General features: G+C 40.8%; 1 protein-coding gene across 1 annotated transcript in view; it reads right to left on the reverse strand.

Moving 5' to 3' along the window:
• Nucleotides 1–175: 175 nt before the first annotated feature.
• DHX36 (DEAH-box helicase 36) overlaps nucleotides 176–26,838 on the reverse strand; it is a 40,144-nt gene continuing 13,481 nt past the window's right edge. Inside the window, exons 9-25 of the mRNA XM_018571178.1 lie at nucleotides 22,671–22,752; nucleotides 22,330–22,470; nucleotides 21,471–21,573; nucleotides 16,928–17,015; nucleotides 15,975–16,030; nucleotides 14,233–14,297; nucleotides 10,866–11,009; nucleotides 10,618–10,735; nucleotides 10,435–10,533; nucleotides 9,821–9,994; nucleotides 8,619–8,705; nucleotides 7,844–7,927; nucleotides 7,633–7,732; nucleotides 7,465–7,555; nucleotides 6,098–6,218; nucleotides 4,387–4,539; nucleotides 176–698 (exon numbers count right to left, since the gene is read on the reverse strand). Coding sequence (XP_018426680.1) covers nucleotides 477–698; nucleotides 4,387–4,539; nucleotides 6,098–6,218; nucleotides 7,465–7,555; nucleotides 7,633–7,732; nucleotides 7,844–7,927; nucleotides 8,619–8,705; nucleotides 9,821–9,994; nucleotides 10,435–10,533; nucleotides 10,618–10,735; nucleotides 10,866–11,009; nucleotides 14,233–14,297; nucleotides 15,975–16,030; nucleotides 16,928–17,015; nucleotides 21,471–21,573; nucleotides 22,330–22,470; nucleotides 22,671–22,752 — 1,928 coding nt within the window. The 3' untranslated portion in view covers nucleotides 176–476. The remainder of the gene's footprint in view (nucleotides 699–4,386; nucleotides 4,540–6,097; nucleotides 6,219–7,464; nucleotides 7,556–7,632; nucleotides 7,733–7,843; nucleotides 7,928–8,618; nucleotides 8,706–9,820; nucleotides 9,995–10,434; nucleotides 10,534–10,617; nucleotides 10,736–10,865; nucleotides 11,010–14,232; nucleotides 14,298–15,974; nucleotides 16,031–16,927; nucleotides 17,016–21,470; nucleotides 21,574–22,329; nucleotides 22,471–22,670; nucleotides 22,753–26,838) is intronic.

Consider the following 26,838-nt stretch of genomic DNA (forward strand, 5'->3'; position numbering starts at 1 on the left):
TATATATATAACACATACACACACATTCTTTGGCCACCCTGCACTTCAGCACACAGCAAGTGAGGCAATACATTTCATCTAAACATAAATAATGCACTGGCTGTAAAGTGACCCCATGAACATGCCAAGGCTCAGAACAGTCATTCTATAAGGCTTACAACTACTATACAAACAAGAAACAAAACATTTCACTTTTTCAGGTGAAAGGAATTCATAAACCTGCAAGGCCAGCTTCTATTCAACATCTGAATAATATATTTCTGCAGGTGCTTGAATTACAGTCCCACATACTGTTGAGCACAGTAATACCCTTTCATAGCCATGTATAAAACATGGAAAGCCATTTGCAGATCATCAATGGTCCAGCACCTCAATGTACAAGTTTCATTTGTCACAGTTCTCCTGCATCAGTGCAATAGCTTAAAAGGTCCCTCTAGTGGCAGATAGCATTTTGCCATTGAACAGCAATTACTTTATCATGTGCTTGTTTGATAAAACTGCAAATTAGTTGCACAAGGTCGGGTATTCTGCTGCGCTCGAGGTGCAAAATTCTTGGCCTCCCCATTCTCTTGTGTAGTTATTAGATCAATGATAGCGGAGAGAACAGCGCAGTCTCTGGATTTAGTTTCACTCCAATCCACCGGTTCAGGACTTTCTATCTTATCTTGCAAAAGGGAATCAAGCTCTGTCTTCAAATCCTACAATACAAAACACACAGTAAATACAACATATGACCAGTAACATTCTGGAAGGATGTATCCTGTCTTCTAAAAGCATTCCTGGGGCCTTCATGGCTTTAACCCTAAATATGACATTTTGCACAGCTTTCCATGCGGTGAACAATAAAGCACATTGGATGGTTGCTACCTTTCTAAAGGTGCCCATACACCTTACAATTATCTGCAGATTTTCTGTGGTCAGATGGAAAAAGTGCAACAGATTGGCCCAGGTGGAGGTTACTCCATCCACACAGTTAAGTGTAGATGGAGGAATCTGTTGCACCTTATCCATCTGACCATAGGAAATCTGCTGATAATTGAAAGGTGTATGGCCAGCTTTACAGATGGTAGGTTATTCAACAACAGTGGGGGAAAAAGGCACACTTCCAACACAAACGTTAGATTCCACATAAAACAGCCATATTACACAACACTATGGGACGCTTTCTTAATGTGCTGTCCCTCTGTTGCATAACATGAATATTGGTTAACCTTTTCTTAAAATTAGTTATTTGTATATGGGGTCAAAGGGTTTATTTCACAGTATTTGTATACATTAAAAGGCATTTACGCATTTCAGTACTAGCTTGTATATAGCCATACACTACCAGGTCATTTTTCTATTTCAGTGCTGTGATAGTTTGGCTGCCAATAAACCTTGAAACACTGTGCTCAAATACATTTAACTTTTTTTTTTTGAGACAAATAGAGTTTTCATTTGGTGATATTTGGAACCACTGAAGTTTATATTTTTTTCTATGTAAAAGAAAAATGTACCATAGAACAAGAAGCACAAGCATTGTGTGGTAACTTTATAAATTCTTTATTAAAAATAATGAAAACTGGTACTCACAAAACACTCTTTACAAACAATATGTAAAATAGAATGTTGTCGTTACCATAAAATCCGTTACTCTGAGTACATTGAGGGACACAGCTCTTAAAAATTCTGGCACGCGGGGGTTATGCCGATACCTCTAGATGAAATGGACACCAGGCAAACAAATTAAAAACATACCACTTTAAGGACAGAACCTCTCCCATCTTACACCTGCCAGTTGTAGCAAGCAGCATATAAGGAAAGGAGGGGAGGGAGTTGTGTCCCTCAAAAGGACTCTGTGGGATTTTAAGGTAAGAACAAAATCCCTTTTTCTCTATAGTCCATAGAGGGACACAGCTCTGAAGAATTCTGAGACGTAGGAAAGTTCAAAAGTAGCAGCTGATAAATCCACTTAGAAATAGTGGATCTAGAAACTGAACAATGTTTCCTAAGAGAGAGTGCAAATGTTAAAAGAAAGCTGTGGCTGAGAGATGAACTCTAAAACCCCACGGTACATCCAAAAAGACTAAGAGAAATGTCATGAGGATGAACAAGAGCTGGACAAGGCAAAGGTAAATAAATATCTTCATTTAAATGAAAGGCGGAGACTATCTTGGTTAAAAAGGAAACCTGTGGTCTCAAACAAACCTTGCCCCTATGAAGAACCAAACAGGGTTCTCTACAAGTCAAAGCAGAAAACTCAGAAATCTTTCCAAAGAGATAATGGTCACAAGAAAGACAAAAGGAAAGAAAAGGAGACCTAACAGGAGGAGCTTCACAAGTAACTCCCTGAACAAAAGGAATTAGAAGCAAGAGGATGTTGAAAAAAAGAAGACCAACATGGCAGATGTCTAATCTTTTATAGTAGTAAAGGACTTACACCAGTGAAATAAACCTACCACGTACAGTGATATATCTTACAAGTAGAAAACCTATGAGCCTTATGCATAGTCAGAATAACAGAGTCCGAAATTCTTTTGCCTTTCAACACTTGGGTTTCAACAGCCAGACTGTTAAAGCCACCGATCAAGAAGATCAAAAATAGGACGGATTGGAAAAACCTTGCAGACACGCTCAGGCCATGCAAATCCATATAGAAACCGCAGAAAAAGAAATCACTGCAGAATCCTATTAATTTAAAAAGGACTCACAGGATTAATACTTTCCGCAATGATTCAACTACCCCGTTTCCCCCGAAAATAAGACCTAGTACTATTTTTGCAAATTGCTAAAATATAAGACCTACCCCGAAAATAAGACCTAGTTGTGACCATTCCCAGGGCCGATGGTGGCATAAGGGGGGACTTGAAGAGCCGTGGCAGAGAATCATCGTGCCAACGAAGCCAGCGCTAGAGGAAGCGAGGCGGCAGCAGAGGGAGCAGAGCCCCACAAGCCGATGCTTCCTCTAGAGCGCCGGGTCTGTCACAGGCGAAGTGATACCAAATGCACTCCGCCTGTGAGGAATCTATAGTTACCAAATTGCTCTTGGAAAGGTGTGGCACCCCTGATTGCCCTAAGCATCCTATTCTTAACTTTGCCATTTTGGATTATTTAATTTGGATTTGCATTAACTTTGGATTGTTGCACATTAAAAAAAATAAGACCTACCCCGAAAATAAGACCTAGTGTGTTTTTTGAGCCCAAAAAAATATAAGACAGTGTCTTATTTTCAGGGAAACACGGTAGCATCTCTCGGTATTAGAATCTTCAAGGAAGAAACAAAATAAAGTAAGTTAATTAAGGAGAAGTGAAGGAGACAACCATTCTGACGAGGACACTAAGCGAAACTGACCCTACGTTTCAGAATTCTTCAGAGCTGTGGCCCTCAATGTACCAGAGAAAAGGATTTTATGTTAAGAACAAAATCCTATTATTTGTGAAGCACATTTGTAATTGCAAGCAAGAACTTGGTTTTCTTATATTTTTAAAAAATCAATGCGCGAGGAAGGAGGACCGGTGTGGAACCAGCAGCTGGAAGATATTAGCGCTACGTTTTTGGATCTTGTTAACCCATTAATTTGCTTTGGGGTACTCCCACTGGATATAAAATTAGTCCATGACCAAAAAGTTCTATCACCTTTAGAAATGCACTAGGACTATGGCTTTGTCTTTTAGATTGCAAGCCCTCAGGGGCAGGGCCCTCCTTACCATCTTGTCTTGTGATTGTAATGTCTTCCTTATATTGTAAAGCACTGCGCAAACTGTTGGCGCTATATAAATCCTGAATAATAAAAATAATACTGGGCCATAAACTCCTTGATGACCTCTAATCCTCTTAGAAATGAAAGCAGGTTGTACAAGTTATCTTGGTTCTTGCTTATGAGAGGATAGTAGGAAAAGTAACGCTGATCCCCTCTAGTCTCTTTTAGCCACTTCCTGCCTACATTAAATTGTTCCATTTTCGGCTGCACATCGATCAGGATCAATTGGACCATGCTCATGTAATGTATGCTGGCAGGGCCCTATGCATGACGTGGTGACAACGCAGGAGTATAATTGTGAGACAGTTGTGCCTGCCTAAGAAGGGGGGCCTGAACAAGGATCTCTATGGCTGGATCAACATGGCATTAAATGAATGAAGGTGCATATTAAAAAGAGACTGAAAACTTTTTTGAAATAACAAATTTTTAAGCTTCTGGTGTTTGGGTTCAGATCCATTTTAAGTGCTTATTATAAAATTAGAACTAAAATTCCCAAGGGTGAAAGGAGGATTTTGTATATAATTAGGGAAATAGAGAAGAGGAACATGAACGATGGTTGTGAACTTTCTACTACATCAGTAGAATGGGAAGCATTTAGTATAGTTTAAGGGTCTGTATTATAAAGCAGTTATTGTTGTAGCATTACCTTGACCAGGTGGGCAATCCGAGCAGGCGACTGGAAGACAATCCATTCATCCACAGCAATGGTGTCCTGCCCTTGGTCCTTCTGGATGGAAATATCTCCTCCAAAGAAAAGTAGTGAATATGGAGAGACCTCTGTACAGTCATACAGGTAAATCTGTAGTGATTGACATAACACAATTAGCAGTTGTAAAGGATAATAGGACTTCCATCAAAGAACAGATAAGGTTTATGTGATACCTAGTAAAGCTCCAGAGGCATTTGTGGTACAGTAATGACAGATTTTTTTGGGACATGCATAGTTTTTTTTTTTTCCAGGGGTAATGTCTTTCAAAAATTATTTAAACTTTGAATATATATATATTTTAGAAGGTAAACATAAGTGTGTATATATTTACAAATAAAATGATCCCTTCCTCCTAGCCTACGCCCCCAAACCCCAAATTCCTTTGATGGGCTGCCTCCTTCTTGGTCAATAGGAATGTGTGTGAAAAAGGCAGGAGAAAATCAAACTCTGTCACTATCAGGAAGTGCCAAAGCTTTGCCCATTTAGGACAGTCTACATTTCGCTATTGCCGAGGGAAAAAAAGAGAAACACTTCATTGGTCCTGACTGGTAAAAAGTACAATGTATCCATTTTAATTTACAGTTTAACAAGCATTCACCCTGTTACACAACCAGCATCTCACATCAGTTGCCAAAATGACAGCAGGTACTAAACCTTTGCTCATTTAGGGCTTGTTCACACCATCCAGTGCGTTCAGGGCACAGTTCCGTGCCCTGAACGCACCGGATTGCCCGCAACAAAACGTGTGCTTAAGCAATGCCCTGCATTCTGGTGCTATAAAAAAAAAAAAAAAATCGTGCAGTCACTATTTTTCTGCCATCGCACCCCACCGGAACGCAGGGCATTGCTGTACCATGCATTCTGGTGCTTATGATAGTCTGCCATTGACATAAATGGCACCACCACGCTTCCTCCCATCCCAGAATGTGGGGAGGCTTTGAATATGCAATCTAGTGCGTTAATGCCACGGAACTGTGCCCTGAACACACTGGATGGTGTGAACGGGCCTTTAAGACAGTCAATTTTGGACATGGCAGAGGGAAATGAAAGTAACTGAAGGCATCTGCAAGAATTGCTTAATGTCTACACTGCAGTGCTTTTTTAAGTAACCGTTTTACTTTAAACAGAGTTTGTTACATACATCAGGGTGTCAATCATTGAAAAAAAAATGACACATATTTTCTATTTTCAGGTTTGCATCCGCAACTCCTGTGTAAAAAAAAAAAGAACAGATACATTGTAATTCATTGGTCCAGTCAGGTACTAAATACAATAGAGGGGGGGATTTATGAAAACTAGAGCAGATGCTCAATGTAACCAATCGGCGTCTCTCTTCAGTCTGTTCAGTTAAGCTTTAAAAATGAAAGATAAGTTGCAATGGACATCTTCTAGAGTTTTGATCAACTCCCTTCACTGTATCTATTTAAGTTTGCAGTTTCCTAAAGACTGACCCTATTACACCAGACAGCATCCCCACTACTCTCCTCAAGTGCCAAACCAATGGTGGGTCCCAGGTGACTTGTGGGCATATGCCTGGTGGGAAGGTTTTCAAAATGTATGTGGTACATCCTAGCTCCTTAACTCGCACACAATTTCTGCACTCTAACTAGGTAAACAGAGTCTAAAGGAATCAGGAGGAGATACGTACACTACTGGTTTTCATCTTCAGGTGGTAGACCAGCCAGGAGTAGTGAAACTCAGCTTCATCCACATTAACAGACTTCGGATGAATGCAGACTTTACCATCTGGTTTGGTATAAACTTTTACCCTAATGAAAAAACACCATATTATTATTTTAATAATGTTCTCATGATAACAAACACTCCATTATAATCTCAAATCAGAGTGCTAGTGCAACGGTCTAATCCACACAACTGGATTCTCAAGCAGTAAAATGTCAGAAGCCACAGGTTGAAGAATTTCCTGGTATGCAATTGCCTTACAACCTACCTGTCATGAGACATTAGAGGGTTTCTAAACCCTCCGTTTTTTTGCATATATCTACTGCTAGTAAGCAGAAAAGATTAAATTGTTAGAATTAACTTTTTTAAAAGCAAGACACACTTCTGGAAAAGCAAGAGAGAAGGTGGCTGGTTGAAAATCTATGGCTGAAGAAGTCCTAGTGTTGCTGCATCAATGAACGTCATATATCAAAGTGTCTTCGATTAGGACAGTCTGTATTGCTTCATAGCAACCAGACCTGCCACCTGGAGAATGACATTTTGAAACGGACTATATGTTATATGGGGCATTACAGACAAGCTTAAAAGAACAATCTCCAAAGGGAAAAAAAAATAGTTTTGCAGTGGGGCTACCCCCACACTGCAAGACTTAACTGCTCATTTTTGTCTAGGTGTATTCTGTAAGGAACTTTTACTTCTCTGATCCCTGCCCCACTGCGGCTGCTGGTGATGTCATCACTTCTACCGCTGGGCCCATAGCCTTGCATTACATGCGAGGATGCTGTGACAGTCCACAGGCCAGTGTATGAAGATATGGGGGGAGAGAGAGGGAGAGAGAGAGAGAGAAGAGAGGAGAGAGGAGTGCCGACTTCTGGGATCAGGTAAACAAGTCCTTTACACAATACCCCTAGAGATAAGTGAGCAGTTAACCCCTGCAGTGTAGGGTGGCCAAACTACAAGGGTAGCTCCTCCCCCCCAGAATTCCAGGTATAAATATTTATAATGTTTACAATAATCCAGTTTCATCCGATGTATGTATAAATATCTGGTATGGGCAACCTATAAAACACTGTAGTGGCTGCAGCTACCACTGTGCTCCACAGCGATCTTTCGGGTCCTGAATGTCACTTGTATGTATCCTTGCATTGGTCCAGCTTGGCTCAATGTTAGATTGTATTTTTAAAACGATCTTCCAGGATCTGTATGCTGCTGTGCTGAGCATGGTAACCATGTCACTTTACGACCTACTGTTGAATAAACTATTCAGGTCTCAACCCCTTCATTAGTCTATCTTCCTTAAGATGCCAAGTGTTGGAAAATTCTATTACTTACATTTGCCTTTTTTTACTGAAGCTGGGGCGAATCTTAGCCACTTTTGGATACAGTCCAGCACAGATCACGGCCTTGATGAGCTTTTCATTATCTACAAAACAATACAACTTACTGCAAATGTAAAAGATAAAAGTAACATTGGGCAGATTATCTGAGATTCTTGCTCACCTGAATTGATATTGGCTTTGGAATGCTTTGGACTCCTGCTGCTGACAAAGCCTGTTCCAAGGAGGTGCTCAGTAAACTGCCCTTTCATGTCACTTAACATCTAAAAGAAAAAAGACCGACAGATATGGAAAAAGTTGTTTTACATTGTAGGGGTGTACAGTTGAAAGGTGCAACTGAATCAATTACAAATAATGTGTATAAAAGATTATACCTTAAGTGTATTAGAAGACAGAAAGTTATCCCAGCAGTATTCCCTCTCTGCTCTTTGACCACTTCGCCTTGACTCCTCCCATCCCTATTAAAGGGAGCAAAAACATTAATTTAAGCATATTTCAGTAAAATTAATGATCCTCATTACATGTGGATAATTACAGAGAACTGACATAATGAAAGATCAACAGACTCAATTGCAAATTGTGACATTTTAGCACACAAGAGTAATTAAAGACAATTACCACAAAAAAGGAAAATCTTTCCTATGGCATAATACAAATTAATTCATAGCCGTCGCTTTTTTTTTTTAAGCTGAACTCCAGGCATAAAGATTTATGTATATTAACATTGGTCCAGCTTGGCCCACTGTAAGTATACATATTTTATACCTGGAAGGGCCACAGGAATCCTATAAAACACTGTAGTAGCCGGAGCTACTTTAGAGCTTTTCCGCAATTTTCTGGGCCCTAGTATTGTATCGATCGACTTCCCTCTAACGGAAATTCAGTAATAAAGCACACATCTTACAAAAGTCTGGACAGCTTACTTGTCTGTGATTGAGGTTTCGGGTAGACCTCTTCAGAAGGACAAAAGACTTCATCAGTTACAATTTTACTTTTACTTACAGTTTGAAGTAAAATAAAACTTACATGAATGTGAAGCATTATCTCTCAAGAATGATTCTTTTCCAAAACCTCTCTATTAAGAGCCAAATGTAAACTACAAAGCATATACAAAATAAATAAAAAATAAATAAGCGCATCACTGCTCACCAAGAAAGCATTCAGAACAGTCAAGTGGTCACTCTTCGTATTTTTGGACAATTCTTTCCTTCTCGCATCTGCTACTTTTTCCTTTCCCTTAAAAAGCAAAAATAAAAATAAAATTAATTAATACAAAGCCTGCCGTGATTGGCTCAGCGCGGTATACTGTATGTAGCCGAAGCTACATACAGTATACCGTATCCTTCCGTATGCGATCTTCGGGGGATGTTTTAAGGTCTCAAAACCCGTCTTATACGCCGGGGATTACAGTATATATATATATATACATTATATATATACACATCATCATACAATACAATGTAAAATCTGAATAAAACAATAAAATATGTAACATAATTGCTGTAGAAGCTCATCCAGGCAGCTGCAAAGACCAACACATATCCCCCAAGTTTAGAAGTTTTAGAAGTAGGGGTGCCAGACCTTGTGGCTGGATGGGGAACCACCCTTGGGGGGTCATTATGTTAAAGCAGAGGTTGAGCTGAAAACAAAGGAGAGGCAACTCCAGCCGTGCTTTAACTACAAAACAACATGCCTCGGCATCTGGGAGTCATGCCTGCAACTGTCAGTCTTGCAATGCCTCGTGGGTCCTGAAGTTCCACAACAGCTGGAAGACTGGAGTTGCCCACCCCTGCCCTGAACATATGTACTGAGAAGACTAATACAGGAAATAAGCTGGGAGGCTTCTAACAGGCCATCACAGCTAAGGTTCCATGTGCTGAATTATTTGAGGGTAAATGGCAGCAGCAGTTAGATCCCTTTGAAGGGATATTGACCAATCAGACATGGGTCTTGCAAAGCATAATTACAGCCAAACATGGATGGAAGGCAGGATCAGCCAAGGAGAACATAGTTCTGGAAAGTGTCAGCCACTTATGGTTTGGGTCTCTAAAAGCAGTATCGTCTTCAATGGGTATGGTAGTCGCCTTGTTAAGGCGAGACACAGTAGGAGAACATTTTTTATGTTGATACGTGTCTAAGTGAGGGAGAGCTTCAAGCTGTTAGGTATCCCCACTCCAACATATGCATTAAAAAAAAAAAAGTCTAAAGTTTACCACTTTCATTAACCTTCATCAACTTTGCACAAGTCAGATAAAGCACCTGCCTTGAAAACTCACTGAAGAAAAGATGGAGTCTAGTGTATAACAATATTAAATACCACACATTTTACTAAAGGCACACTAGCGACTTACCAAAGGAATAACAAATGGGTCTTTAAAGCTGAGACATGCTGCAATTGTTAAGACAGGATCCAAACAACCAAACAATGCTCCAAAGAGAATCATCTTGCCAATGTGCGGTTCAACTGGTAACCGTGCCAAGTGAAAGCCCAGGGGAGTCAGTTCCTCACGTTTATTGAGAGCATTCTGTAAAGAAATGGAACAGATTAGCATTTCTACCAAGTTGTCAGACCTGTGAGTCCTAAGACTATTGAAGCAGAAGAGTCCATATAAATAAACCTTATGACATTCAGTTACTCCAACACATGCATTAAAACCATAATGATTTAAATGTCTGTTACTAAATCAATTTACATAAAGCATTTCATGTTTATAGATAAAACAAATAAAACATGCATTCATGTTGTTCTATAGAAGGACAACACATGGCATTGGTTATCATTTTTATTGTGTTGTTAATGTATATGGCTCTATTTTTTATTCAATTACTGTTATGATTTTTCCAGATTTCCCAAAACAATGCGATTGCTAAAAGAACCTTGCAGAATGGATACATATACGCATACTTGACGCCAATAACGGACTGCGGGACCCATTTGCATTTTCACACATATGTTTGTACCTACCAGCTCAATTAGATGGTTTATAGCCAGGCACACTGCCTTCTCTGATGGTGGATCCATCAGCTTTCCTAGGAAGAAACCAATGCCTCCAAGCTTTAAAATCTGCACAGGAAACATAATACAGAATGATCAATAGCACTAACCTTAGCACAAAGTGACAAAGGAACGTGTAGAACATGTACAAACCTTAATCTGCAGGCAAAGTTCCTCCAGAGGTGTCCTTACAATTTCTGGCAGCTGGTAATCATCTAGCAGCATATCCCTCAGGCTGTTGTATAGATGATAGCAACAACCTGGCTTTACTCTGTCAGAAAATCAAATAAAAATGTAATAAAGTAAATGTAATTTGTTACTTCAAGACATATTTCAGCACTGTATGTGGTTTCTATATAGCTAGCTGGGGGACCATAACATCAAACTCCACACTTGCTTACCTGCCAGCACGACCTTTCCTCTGCTTGGCATTAGCATGGCTAACCCATTCTACCGTCATGGTGCTGATGTTATTCTGAGTGTCGTAATTGGTTTCCTTTATTTTGCCACCATCTATCACGTGCACAACATCATCTATTGTGATACTAAGACGAAAACACAAGAGACATTTTTATTACTTTTTCCTCTATCACAACCAATAAAAATAAAGATGGGAAACTCTCACTGAAGTCTCGAAAATATTTATATATTATTTTTATTTGCCTTATTTGTCTGTTCGGTAGAGTTTGTTCTATCACAGTAGACCAAAACTTTTTTGCCTATTAAAAACCAACAAACGCTAAAGTTTAAGTGCCCAACAATGAATGTCTCTTCTTTACTACCTTTTGATCCATTAAATTATAAAACTGTATATTGAAAGCAATTTGTCTTATCTGTTCAATTTACCATATCCTGCCAGAACCCTTGTGAGAAGATAAATTCATGTGTTACTTTCCTATGGTGCACGCTTATGAGTAGGCATTTTTACCGGCTGTCCTTGCTGGGAACAAAATATCCCCCAAAGTTATAGAGAAGAGGAGAGGGGAGTTGTCCTGTAGTTCTGCCCTTGGGTAAAAACGCCACTACTCCACAGATACAGTGCAGTTCGTGGGCTTTGTCACTCTGTGTTTTACTGGCTGGATCACCAGATAAAACCGAAGGCCCGAAGAAAGAAAACTAATGCAGCCCCAATATCTAAGGACTGGTAACTTGGTGCAGGGTGGGATGTTTCCAGGATGCTTTTTAAAATTCGCTTTGCCCTCCAGTCTTCCCAGGTAGAAATTTTCCATTCAACTACACATCATAAAAGGTAAATAGCATAGTAATCAGTAACAGTTTTTGAAATATACAGAACTGTGAAAAAGCTTTAGGCACTTGTGAAAAAATGCAGTAAAGTGATGATGCTTTAAAAATAATGCAGTGAATAGTATTATGTATTAACAACCCACAATGTGCACAACCAGCATCAATTCTACTCAGTATACATTCACAGTTTTTTTTTTTTTTTTGAGAACTCAGAAGGTAGGTTGTTCCAAACAATGTAGGAGAACAAACCTTCTTTTAGGGATCGATTCTAGGCGGTTTTAGTTCCTTTTGTCACTTCTTGTAATATCAGACAGAATTAATGATGAGGTCAGGGCTCTGTGGGTGCCCATCAATTCCAGAGCACCTTATTCTTTTCCAAAGATAGTTCTTTATAACTTTTGGTGTATGTTTGGCATCACTTTCCTGCTACAAAATGAATTTGGCACTGATCAGATGCCTCCCTGACTGTACTGAATGATGGATACGCATCTGCTTGCACTTTTCAGCATTGAGGAGACAATTAATTCTGACCGAAATTCCCAACTCTGCGTGCATAAATACAGCCCCACAACCTGCAAGGAACCTCTACTGTGCTCAACTGTTGCCTGCGTACACTTGTTCTTGTACTGCTCTCTGGAACTTTGGCAAACACACTGCCTTCTCTTACAGCCAAAGATTTCATATTACTACTGATGGTCCATAGTACCAACTGCTATTATTTTGTATACGCAGTACTTGCGATATTGCGCATAGGCAAGTCATTTAGCCTTGTGCTACCGTTCAGAGATATAGCTTTTTAGCCAGAAGTCTTACATGAAGGCCACTTCTGACCAGACTTCCCCAGATTGAAACCAGTGGTACCCTGGTACACACATCTACATTTAGGTAACTGACTGAATTGGACGCTGCTCATTTCTTTGTGTGTCTGCATTTCCCTATAATATCTGCCTGTGTGAGACCACTGTGTCTTGTTGCAGTCTTGCCATTGTGTAAAATGATTTTTTTTTTTTCAACTGAACTTTAGCTGATGTCTTCAGCGACCTCAGCTTGTTAATAAGGTATGGCTTTTTCTCACCCAATTTTCATTCCTCCTACACGGCTGATTCTGTTTGATTTAATGGATGTATTTTAACCCATATGTTATTCTGTTGATCACGAGGAGCACCTGTTTGGTATAAATGTTTAATCATGCACTACATCACATGCCTGCAAAATCCTTTAAGTGTGGGATTAAAAATAACAAAACAACCTTTGCAGTGGGGGTTCCCTGTACTGCAAGGGTTAGTTGCTTGTCAAACCTAGGGGTAGAGGAATAAGCTGTAATACTGGCATTACTCCTCACTCCAGCAGGCTTGCGGAACTCACCTGTTCTCTCCAACGCTCTGGATTGTCAGTACAAAGCAGGAGAATTGGTGACATCAGAGTGTGACCTCCAGTATTACATCTTATTATTCTACCCCTAGACTTAACAAGCATTTAACTTCTGCAGTGAGGGGTCTACCCACAGGAAAAGTATTTTTTCTGGTACCCAGAGCAGAGCTTTAAAATTATCCTGAAGCTTATAGATTTAGCTTATCCTGAAGCAGCCCCATAAGAAAGATTTCCACTTGAAATAAAATTTCTTGCAGCAAAATGCTCGATATATACTGTATTTCCAAATATTTAAAAGTACAAAGATATTTAATAGAAATTTAATCTGAATACTGCAGTTGAATGCATTATTCTGTGAAAGAGGTTTTAGGACTGCCTGGCCTACAGCTAATTTATGGTTTTGATTATGTGACCCTCGTCCACCTCTTTATTTGAGAGAATCTCTGTCTGACTTTTTACTTTTCACTGGTTACAGAGGCGGTCACCCAACTGGAGACAAGGAAAGTGTGTGGGTGCAGTCATCATCTCAAACCAGCATCATAAAGAAAAGCACTTAAATATGATTTTAAAACCAGTGACTTTCATAAAAGTACACATACCCTTTAAATTTAAGCAGGATGTACATACTTAAGGAGTAGCTGGTCACAGACACAAGTTTATCACTGAACACACCAGGTGATAACATATATGCCTGTCATAAAAACAGTGCACATATCCCGAGGTCCTGTCACAATCTTTTTTTTCTTAAAAGGAGAACTATGGGGTTAGGGCTTTTCCCCATAGTTCTCCTAAGGGTAACGGGGAGGACACAAACTAGCGTCCTTCCGTCACCCAAAGCTCCGTATACCGCGAGCTGTAGCTCGCGGTATACTGAAACGCCGCAGCCGGAACAGATGCAGACAATTATGTCTGGATCCACCCAGCTGCGTGAGTGACAACTGGCTCTGCCTATCTAGATAATAACTATTTTAATTTAACTATTAGAAAATCGAACAAACGTTCTGAAAATAATTTACCTTGAAAACACCTTAGAAAATTGGTCAATGAAGGAAGTCAAAAGGCATAAGGTAATATCCAAATGTTTTGTAAACTGTAATTTAATACAACACATTCTGTAGAGATCATCTACCAATTACCTGTGCACAGCCTTACCTTGTCTCTGCAATGTTGGTGGCAATCACAATCTTTCGAACCCCAGGAGGTGGTGTTTTGAAAACCTGAAAGAGACAAAAAGTTTAAATAATAATTTGTCCTACAAAGTTTACTTTTAGGCAACTTTAAAAAAAGTTGCCCGATACATGAACAATAAAACACACTTAAAAACACCTTTGCTCTTTTTATATAACCAAATGCAGCAAGTTTGTAAATAACACTACTCTTATCCCCTTCCTTTGCTGTCCTTTGAAAACTTTACTGGGCTTTTAGATGGTCCTACCAGTTAAAATGTCATTGTACTTTTGATAAAGTTGCCTGCAGACACAGAGATAGAAAACATGTGCATATCAATTTATCTTTAGGTGGGCATCCTAACCAGGCTAATAAAACGACAGTCAGGAAGAGATTAAACAGGTAAGCCTACACATCTTGGGGCATAATTGGGTGCCTTCTTACATACTACGCTAAAAATAACTGCAGCCTCTGCACATTAACTTTTGAAATGGATGTTCTTCATAATTCTTGGGCTACTGGCCTAAGTAAGGGTAACAAACAGCTTATTATATTCTCTTTGTCACAAAAATAGACATATGCATTAAACATGATGAAAAAAAAACAAAGCAATATCAAACATTAATAAATGTTACACAGATCCTTTATTCTCGGTAGATATAGATATGGAAACAGAGACATTGGAAGGATTAACAATGAGAAAATAAAGGCCGGCACACAAGCCTACTGAGTAACTGGTCTAATATGACCTTTCATTTTAAAAGTGTAACTTAATTTATTTAAATGTGAATCCACACATGTTTTTCAAACACAACCCTTTTAGGAATAATGGCTTGTGGTCAACACAGGTTATTCAGTACAAAGAGGATCCCATAACAACCAGATTACACTATGCTATTTATGACCAGTACATTTAGGTAGAAAAAACTGTAATATCCCATTGTAAATATTCTCCTTGTAAACGGACATAGTCTAACAAGAAGATGTGAGGCCTGGTTCACACCTGTACGTTTTGTAGCGCGTTCAACGCTCTACAAAACGCTCAAACATGAAAATCCCATTGTTTTCTATGGGTATGGTTCACACCTTGCCGTATTTCAGCACGTCTGAATGCGCTACAAAAACGGCCTACGCCTGAAAAGGTACATGAGCTTCTTTGCGCCGTTTTTGTCGTGCGTTTCCATTGAGATACAGCAAAGTAGCCCTCGGAAACACACGTTTGTCGCACGTTTTTTTACCGCGAATCGCGGTAAAAACGCACGTCACGAAATGTGCGACAAACACGCGTCACGGAACGTGCGACAAATGCGCATATTCGATATGCCTAGGTGTGAACAGAGCCTGAGTCTTCGTATACAGGAAACAAAACACTGGCTTCTTACTTAGAGAAGGAGTCTTCAATAAAAGTAAGAGACAGAGGAATTGCAGTGTTTTATTGTCCTCTATACCAAAATCAGTAAAACAGTGATTGGCTTCCATAGGTTACTAAGCACTGAACATTGTTGTTTGCGTTGCTAGATGGATCTACATACATTATTCTAAAAAGAAATGTTACAATTTAGAACTCTATGTGAAATCTGATGTCCGGGGAAAAAAGGTAGATTTGACATGATATGATATGACAGAATCCAGAGTGTTGCGATGTTAAGAACTGGGCCACTAATAAGATGCAACTGAAGCAATGTAAAAAGCACAAAGTTTCTTGTGAAATAAGTAATTAAACATACCTGTGTTTGGTTCACAGTTGGCATCAATGAATGCAGAGGGATAATAATAAACCGATCTGCAAATAAGGTAGATTTTAGAGATCTGAGTTAACACCAACAAAAGAAGCATTAGGTAAAACTTGGAAGACAAGTAGATTTGTATAGGCTACCTGCATATTACTGCCTGCACCTGAGATGCAGATCTCCCTCTGCAGTTCAAACTATATTTTGCATGCCTTTGAAGACATTAGTCAAACTGGGTTAATTATAAAAGGCATGCAGCTAAACTGATAAAGTAAAATCTGTAATGAGAGAAACAAAAAAGGTCTTCATTGCAAACCTCCTTTAGAAAATCTTAGCTGTCTTATTATCTCCGACATGAATACTATGATTTGCTGAAGGGATATTCAGATACCAGTGTCAATACTTGGCAATTTCACGAGAACTACCAGGGTTGCAGCTGGGACCTGGCTCTGGCGCTCCACCACTGTCCTGAAATCATTAGTCTGTACTGTTTTAGAAAAACTGTCACATGACAATAAACAAAAATGTATCAGTACTTGTATCTGTGAGGACTTGGGACAGGTATCAGTACGTGTGCTTGAAAAAATGGTATCGGTGCATCACTTATATTTATTTATAAAAAAAATAATCATACATTAAAACAGGGGTGCACAAATCCCAGGAGCTCCGTGTGCTCCTTAGAAATGACAGCTGCCTTCTAACTTTTACATATCTCTCTGGTCTAATCTTGGAGCTGGAAAAGTATCTGTACTTGTACCGAATATGGTACTTGGTATCTGAACATCCCTAATTTGCTGCACTGGAACAAATATGTAGCCAGTGTCAAGTCAGAATTCTGGATCTGCATACTTTTTCTTGGCCAGTCTCTATGAAAATACTGGATCATCAAGGCCCCCAAGCTACTAGTATTTTCAGGTGAGGTCAGCAATGGCAACATTTAAATAGCTTACCAGATTTAAACATAATTTGTGACATCAGCAAGTCATTAAGGGTGCTGATATTGTCCCAGCCTGGGAGGAACACCAATATTGCCCCATCCTGAAACAAGAGGAAAGAAAAATTGAAAAGTTGAAATAAATAGTCCATCAAAACACCTCCTCTATGAATCAGGAAATAGTTTAAAATACTAATAACAAATAATCTGCTGTCTGGTTAGCCCAGGACAATAGAGAAAAATAAATAATTAGCACTGAATATAATATAAAAAAAAAAAAAGTACCAGACGGCACCCTTGGCCGACATGGTTTAACACATTTTCAGACTCTACTCCACAATAGCCCTCTTTCACCCTCCCTTTTCAAACACATGAATGTGAATGCAACTGTATTGGCATAGTACGCGGTACCAATTATATATTGTCTTTTGCTGTCTCTACTTTGGTTTTTCATCTTGTTATACAAGTGTTATAACCATAGCCGAGTAAGCCGAGTACTTAAGCTCGCTTCATCTCAAACTCCTGAATTGTTTTCCTATGCTGACTGTTTGCGGTCATCTTTGTTTTCTTCCCTTATTCATTAGTTAAATGTCTTGTTATATTGCTGTAATAAAATCAATAAAACCTTATTTGATTTTTAAAAAGTACCAGACGCATCAATTAACTGAAGACGTGTGTGTATATTAACGTCACAAGTCCTGTAGCACTCCTTACCGGAAAATCCAAAGAGGTTAAACGGGTGCCCCAAATGACAGCGGATGGTGCCGCACATAGAACAACTTGAGGATGTCACCAGCACACCAGGCACGACAAAAACAGATGGGTCCGTGCAAATCTATTTAACGATAGGTCACTCGGAAAATCAAGCACTTTCGGGGCCACACAGGGTCCCCTTCATCAGGTTCAGCGTCGCACTGACCCATGTGTTTTTGTCGTGCCTTGTGTGCTTGTGACATCCTCATCCAAAGTTGTGTGTGTATTAAAAGCACAACTTCAAGTAGCAGGTAAAAAAAAAAAGGCGACATCTCATTCCTCGCTACCACTGTCTTACTCCTCTCCATATCACCAGTCCTACGAATCTGCTTCACTGCACTGCTCAACCAGTCGCAGCTCTCAAATGTCATCATATGCAACACAGGACCAGGGGTCCTGCATTGTGCATGAGAACTGAGAGGGCCTGCCACATCCCCAGAGAGTAGGACAGCTGAAAACAATGCCAGCTGCTGGGGGAGTGAGGAATAAAAGGTAAATATTACTCCATATTTTAATCCCCCTAGATAAAATGAGCGGGAATTTCACTGCAAAATTTCACTGGAGTTCAGCATTCAAGTATATCTTAAGTCAAAGTAGAAGATTGTTGCTGGGGACCTCGCGGCAGCCTTCTGGGGAGCTATGTGGTGCCTGTTCACAGCGCTTTCGCTGACCCACACATCTCGACCTCCTGAGACCCTCTGCAGGTCTCCTCCTCCTCCTTCCACACCCCTCCTGAGACCATCTGCATCCCCCACAATAAATGTGCTCCTAAAACCTTAGATCCCCCCACATTCCATGGAAAAAATGTTTTCCACAAAACTGGTCACTGGTGCTAAAAAGGTTGGGGGCCGCTGCTGCAGAGGGTCAAGTGTACTGTGGGTACATGGTGAGTGTTGATGGTACTGAGATACAATGTGAGGAGTACTTTCTGGTTCTACTTTGCACATAAGGCCCAGGCTCACATCACAGGAGACCTGAACAACATGCTAAATCAAGAACTACTTTATAGTGAGGGGGTGTTATGCTTTACAATATGGGGGACATACGGTACGCTGTTGATTGCTTATTCCCACTATTTTATGACTCACTCCTCTTCACCCAATACAGATTTCTCTTAGGATGACATATCTATTATACTGTTAATTATGAGGGGTGTTAGACTGCTGATTTAGGTGGGCTGTTACACTGTTGGCATATAGCAACTGAAAGAATTCTATTATTTAAAAACAAAGCTTAATGTGCATCCAAACCCAGAAAAAAAACCCTTCTTTTATTTGCTCCATTAAATATACCACTGGCAGTATTTTGTTATCTCTGTTCGTTATGTGCAAAAAAAAAAAAAAACCTGCTTATCCTGTCATGTTTGTTGTGAGCAGAGAATGAATAAACCTGCAGCAGGTGCACATGAAGTTAACATTGTTCCTAGTTGTCTTCTCTACAGAAAATGTTCCCCCTTGATTTTGAAGAAGAGGACAGGGGGAGGTGTCTTTTAGCTCTGTCCCAGGGTGACAACGCTGCTGCTTCATAGATAAAGAGTACAGCGAATGAAGAACAGGAAGTGTGTTACTGGCAGGATCACCAGGTAAAAAACAAGGGGAAAAAAGCTTTTGTAAATAAAACTAAGGCAGCCACCACATCTAAGGACTTGTAAGCTGCAATAGATTACATTTTTGTTCTTGGGTTTAGATAATCGAGAACAACATTTAAAAGACAATGTGTACCTTTGGTCTCAGTTTTTTTTTTATTTTATAAATGTAGGACACCCTCCAGCCAGTACAGAATTTCAGCATAATTTAACGATAGGTCACTCGGAAAATCAAGCACTTTCGGGGCCACACAGGGTCCCCTTCATCAGGTTCAGCGTCGCACTGACCCATGTGTTTTTGTCGTGCCTTGTGTGCTTGTGACATCCTCATCCAAAGTTGTGTGTGTATTAAAAGCACAACTTCAAGTAGCAGGTAAAAAAAAAAAGGCGACATCTCATTCCTCGCTACCACTGTCTTACTCCTCTCCATATCACCAGTCCTACGAATCTGCTTCACTGCACTGCTCAACCAGTCGCAGCTCTCAAATGTCATCATATGCAACACAGGACCAGGGGTCCTGCATTGTGCATGAGAACTGAGAGGGCCTGCCACATCCCCAGAGAGTAGGACAGCTGAAAACAATGCCAGCTGCTGGGGGAGTGAGGAATAAAAGGTAAATATTACTCCATATTTTAATCCCCCTAGATAAAATGAGCGGGAATTTCACTGCAAAATTTCACTGGAGTTCAGCATTCAAGTATATCTTAAGTCAAAGTAGAAGATTGTTGCTGGGGACCTCGCGGCAGCCTTCTGGGGAGCTATGTGGTGCCTGTTCACAGCGCTTTCGCTGACCCACACATCTCGACCTCCTGAGACCCTCTGCAGGTCTCCTCCTCCTCCTTCCACACCCCTCCTGAGACCATCTGCATCCCCCACAATAAATGTGCTCCTAAAACCTTAGATCCCCCCACATTCCATGGAAAAAATGTTTTCCACAAAACTGGTCACTGGTGCTAAAAAGGTTGGGGGCCGCTGCTGCAGAGGGTCAAGTGTACTGTGGGTACATGGTGAGTGTTGATGGTACTGAGATACAATGTGAGGAGTACTTTCTGGTTCTACTTTGCACATAAGGCCCAGGCTCACATCACAGGAGACCTGAACAACATGCTAAATCAAGAACTACTTTATAGTGAGGGGGTGTTATGCTTTACAATATGGGGGACATACGGTACGCTGTTGATTGCTTATTCCCACTATTTTATGACTCACTCCTCTTCACCCAATACAGATTTCTCTTAGGATGACATATCTATTATACTGTTAATTATGAGGGGTGTTAGACTGCTGATTTAGGTGGGCTGTTACACTGTTGGCATATAGCAACTGAAAGAATTCTATTATTTAAAAACAAAGCTTAATGTGCATCCAAACCCAGAAAAAAAACCCTTCTTTTATTTGCTCCATTAAATATACCACTGGCAGTATTTTGTTATCTCTGTTCGTTATGTGCAAAAAAAAAAAAAAACCTGCTTATCCTGTCATGTTTGTTGTGAGCAGAGAATGAATAAACCTGCAGCAGGTGCACATGAAGTTAACATTGTTCCTAGTTGTCTTCTCTACAGAAAATGTTCCCCCTTGATTTTGAAGAAGAGGACAGGGGGAGGTGTCTTTTAGCTCTGTCCCAGGGTGACAACGCTGCTGCTTCATAGATAAAGAGTACAGCGAATGAAGAACAGGAAGTGTGTTACTGGCAGGATCACCAGGTAAAAAACAAGGGGAAAAAAGCTTTTGTAAATAAAACTAAGGCAGCCACCACATCTAAGGACTTGTAAGCTGCAATAGATTACATTTTTGTTCTTGGGTTTAGATAATCGAGAACAACATTTAAAAGACAATGTGTACCTTTGGTCTCAGTTTTTTTTTTATTTTATAAATGTAGGACACCCTCCAGCCAGTACAGAATTTCAGCATACAGTGTCCCACATTCAACTTCTGCCTGGGACCTTATTTTGTCTAAAACCAGCTATGGCTTCAGGAGTCAGTGTAGCTATACCTACTGTCAGGCTGATATGAAGTTTCAGCTGGTATACAAAGGAAAAAAGGATGGCACATGTAATTAAACATAGCTCAGTTTAGGACTACAATTTAGCAACCGTAGTACTGAATAAGTATACAGGGAGACTAAAGTAAATAAAAGTTTTTACATGCACACACCTGAGTTCCTTCAACATAAAAGAAAGTACAAAATATAGATAAAGACATTACAGTGTTTAACCTTACCTCCCCTTTTAGGACAATGTGCCTGATAAGCTCAGCAATCAGTTCAAGGTCAACCTTCTCGTCATCTATACATTGCAAGGCATGGATAGTACTTTCAGAGTAGCTATAGAAAAGAGAGAATAACTTATAAAAAAGGTTTATCGTCTCATAAACTGCTATTACATCACCTCAACCAATCACTTTCCTGCCTCATTATCCATCCCACATTAGAGACTTCACTAAAGCTGGCCATACACAGTCACATTTTTTTCGTTCAGCCTGTGGCCTGAATGAAAGACATATATCAGATTCCTCCATCCACACGAAACAGTGTGGATGGACAAAACACGCGATGGGCTGTTGTATTGTGACAGCGGCAAGTGTGCCACTGTCAGAATACCATTACTGTGACGGCAGCCGATTAGCTACTGTCACCATTAGCCCCCAAATTTTCTAAACGGCCCCATCGATTTTGTGATCGAAGGATGCTGCGTGGAAGGGTTCCAAATGGGTCACCTACTAAATTAATTTTGGCCAGCTTAAGAGTCCCAGTGGTGTGGTAAGCTGTGCAATAATCTTTGTATATTGACTTTTACATTTAAAAGACCTCAAACATCGATAAAACAAATGTGTCTGTATTAAACCGGTGAAAACACATGGCAGTGAAAATACCTCATGCTTTTGTAAATTAAGCATATAAATCCTGCTGAATGCTTTTCTTTTTGTTAGTAGAGTTTTATTAAGGTTCTATACATACAATTCTGAATTCTTTGACATGTGTACAACAGTGTTTTTTTCCACCTGCACAATAAAACTAGCGCACCCAGGCAGAATAAAGTCCATAAAGTTTGCACAATTTGAGGAAATGTCCGCAACGTACCGTTCTTGAAGTTTCCGCACAAATCCTGGAAAGCGCTCCTGGTAAATCTCCTCCTTCTCTGCCGTCTCTGGTCGCATCATTCGTCCTTGCATAAACCGTTTCTTCCACTGAGGCCTACTGTCTTTGTCTTTAGGCGAATACCTAAACATATGATGTACATTACATGAGTTCTAGAGCTGCAAGGGTCACATTGTCTCACAGAAGACAGCCCACCTGCATCTAGCTACATGGCGGTACAGTTGCCACTAAGGATACAGTACACATAAATAGGTGCTGAAGCATTACAGTGGACCTATGCTTACATGTTATTAGAAAGAGGAAAAATGTAAAATGAAACAAACCTTAGCATTTCAATGACATCTTCCAAGAGATACTCTTTGACCGGGAAAGTAAATCCAGGAATATGCAGCATTGGACACTTATCTGTACAGAGGAAACACATAGATAACATTTCATTCTCAGCAAAATAAACTGTTTTATACACATTCACCAGAGTCAAAGGATATTCTGTTAGGTCGAATAGTGCAGTAGCTTTTCTTTATAGTTCCAGAAAAGGTAACACGTTCCTGTTGCGCCTCAGTAGCAAACTACTTGATGATGCCAGGAAGCCTTCAAAGCCTGGGCAGGACCTTGGTTTCCAGCTGGAACCTTTAAAGTGATGCTGTTCTCCAAATAGCCTAGATGCAGTAGCTTCTTTTGTTCTCTTTACACACTGTTACCGGGGGCCTGACATTCCCTGACTTCATGATTAATCTGCACCAGTTTTCACCGACAAAGACAGTGGGCCAAATTACATTAAATCGAGGTTGTTGAGGAATGCTAATTATTAGGGCTGCAGCTAACGATTATTTTCATAATCGATTAGTTGGCCGATTATTAAGTTCGATTAATCGGTTAATCGGATAAAAAAAAAAAAGGCTCCAGTGATTGACGACTAGTTTGTGTTAAGATTGTAGTCCATCATGGGAGCAAGCTTGGCGCGGTGGAAGTAAAAAAAAAAGTGTGGTGTGCAATATAGTACATTATACAGCGGCGCAGTGCAGAATACCAGCAGCTATAGAGGAATGTAGCAATAGTACATTATACTATAATGCACTATTGCTGGGATTTGTAGTCCTCTGTAGCTGGCGTTATTCTGCATTCTGCATATTCTCTATAGCTGGTGGTATTCTCCATTGCGCTGTATAATGATTTATACTGCGCAATGCAGATTACCACTGACCAGTTATAGAGGAACAAATCCCAGCAAAAATACATTATACAGCGCAATGGAGAATACCACCAGCTATAGAGGAACAACAAGTCCCAGCAATAATACATTATACCGGGTGTTTAATATATTATTGCTGGGATTTGTTGTTCCTCTATAGCTGGTGGTATTCTACAGTGTGCCGCTTTTTTTTTTTAAAACAGGAAACATTAAAACAGGTCCCCCTTACCTGTTTCTGAACCCTTGTAAGTCGCGGCGGCGTGCTCTGCGGGCGTGTGTCCGGCTTGTGTGGTGGGCGTGGCATACGTGGCGTGGTCGTGGCGTCCGCGGCGTGCGTAGCGTAACTCGTACCTGTTCCACCATAGCACCCCTGTTCCACAACGGCACCCCCACACAACTATTCCACCATTGCACGCCAATACACCTATTCCTCGCTGCACCTTCATACACCTGTTCCACCGCTTCACACCCATACACCTGTTCCACACAGCACCCCCACACCTATTCCACTACTGCACCCCCAAACACCTGTTTCACACAGCACCCTTGTACACCTGTTCCACCACAGCACCCCCACACCTATTCCACTACTGCACCCATACACCTGTTTCACACAGCACCCTTGTACACCTGTTCCAACACAGCACCCCCAAACACCTATTCCACCACATCACACTCATACACCTGTTCCACACTGCACCTCCATACCCCTTTTCCACCACCGCACCCCCGCACACCTGTTCCACCACTGCATCCCTGCACCCCTGTTCCACCACTGCATCCCTGCACCCCTATTCCACCACTGCACCCCCATACACCTGGTCCACACTGCACCCCCATACACCTGGTCCACCACTGCCTCTCCACACAGCTATTCCACACTGACACCTGGTCCACACTGCACCCCCATACACCTGGTCCACACTGCACCCCCATACACCTATTCCACCACTGCCTCTCCACACAGCTGTTCCACACTGACACCTGGTCCACACTGCACCCCCATACACCTGGTCCACACTGCACCCCCATACACCTATTCCACCACTGCCTCTCCACACAGCTGTTCCACACTGACACCTGGTCCACACTGCACCCCCATACACCTGGTCCACACTGCACCCCCATACACCTATTCCACCACTGCCTCTCCACACAGCTGTTCCACACTGACACCTATTCCACCACTATATCCCCGCACACCTGTTCCACACTGCAGCTCCGTCCACCACTGGCTTCAGAAGGTGGGCCCTCGATTGTCGGCGGGCCAGCGACGAGTGAGGGAGATCGCGTCAGGAAGTAGAGCAGCGGCGTGCGCGGCTTCAGCGTCCTGTGCGGTGGGCGTGGCTTACGCGGCCTGTGCCGTGGGCACGGCGGCCGCAGCGGGAGCAGCGTGTGACGTGTGGCTCAGGCCGCATGTGGAGCCCGGAACAGCCCCGAACAGGCAAATCAATCGATAGCCGACGAATCGAAAACGTTGCCAACGTTTTCAATCGTCGATTTTAATCGACTAAATCGATTAACTGTTGCAGCTCTACTAATTATCGCACATGACATCTTATTTGGTTGTGATTCAGGTCACAAACTATTGTTGCAGTACATATAGTTTATTAGGCGCATAGTAGAATATTTCGCCATCATCCTCATGGATTACTGCAACACACTTCTATTGGGCTAAATAGTGACAAACAAATTTTCTGAACAATCATTTATTTGGTGCAGATTGTGAGACTTTTTGTTCGAAAAGTCCCATTTAGGATTTTGTTTTACAATTGGTGTACTAGTTGCATCTTTTATTTCACACCCTTAATTTGAAATATATCTCTCCAATCAGTGGCACCAAACCGAGGTCCATAAAAATCCAACTTTATTGTTGTAAATTACATGCAAAGTTCAAAATACAAGATATACACCACCATAGTCTCTCGCCCACTAATTAGAGTATGGCGGTGTATACCTTGTATTTTGAACTTTGCATGGAATTTAAAACAATAAAGTTGGATTTTTATGGACCTCCATTTCATGCAGCTGATTGGAGATTGTTTGACGAGGGGGAGCACACTGCAGCCTGCACCTGATGTCTGTGTATACATAATTCAGTCACACCTCTCATACTAAGTAGCTATATTTTCTACATACAAGATTTAAATATAAATAAAAACTCAATAAATGTTCTTAAAGAATCAACTAATGCCCAAATATACAACTTATAACCAAAATGCCCATAAGCAGGGCTTGAAAAATCCACTTGTGCGCTCATCTGACGAGAAGCTTGCTGGCCGGCCGTTGTAATTACATGGCCGGCCAGGAGCTTTACATTCAAGCGATCGAGCGTCTCGAGACGCCCGAACGCTTGTATTACCAGCAGCTGCCACTGCCTGCCACCGGCACGGCTCTGTGACAGGAGATCAAAGGGAGATCAGTACACGATCTTCCTTTGATCTACTCTCCAGTCCCGGAATGGAGAAGTGATGTATATTACATCACTTCCTGCATTCAGTGTCACTTTCCAGCTACAGAACAGAAGCTGATGAAGCAGATCTCTGCTTCATCAGCTTCTCTGGGGGTCCCTAGGTGGCATTAGGGGTCTTGGAGACCCCTGATGTCTCCATGAAGAGGTCCTGTCATGTAAATTGGCTATCACATAGGGGGCTTCTTATCCCCTCCCATGTAATAGCAATAAAGTTGTGTAAAAAAAAAAAGTAATACAAAAATTAAAGAACCATAAAAAAATAAAGCATAAAAAAAAAAAAATTTAAAAAGCAAAAACATTTTTTTTTTTAAATTCTCCGCCCTCCACATACACATGCAGATATGCGTCGGGTGCGCCTACGTGCAATAACAACTATTGCACCTATTGTGCCGCACATGTTACATATAACCGCGAACGTTGGTGTGAGCAATAATTTTAGGGCCATTTTAGGGCCATTAATTAGCACTAAACTGATGATCGGTAAAATCGTTTTAAGCATCGCCTATGGCCAATTTTCAGTGTGGTATTTAATATAATTTTAAGGCTTGACATGTGTGGGGTCTATTTACCCGATGTGACCCTGTCTTTTATGTTTTACCAAAAATATGGGTAAGAACAGATGTTTTATAACATAACGTCGGGAAATTTAGTTTTTACAAATGTTTTACTGTACTTTTTTCAATGTATTGCATTGCTCTTCACATGATGGCTTCATTGCCACCTCTTCGGGACCGCTGCTCTCCTCTCCAATCCTCTCTTGCTTTTTTGCCTCTCTGCTCCTCTTTCCCTTGAGTTGGTCCACTCTACTGTCTGCTCCTTTTTTTCT

This window comes from Nanorana parkeri, unplaced genomic scaffold (genome assembly GCF_000935625.1).
Source record: "Nanorana parkeri isolate BGI_ZX_2015 unplaced genomic scaffold, ASM93562v1 scaffold1692, whole genome shotgun sequence".
Lineage (NCBI taxonomy): Eukaryota > Metazoa > Chordata > Amphibia > Anura > Dicroglossidae > Nanorana > Nanorana parkeri.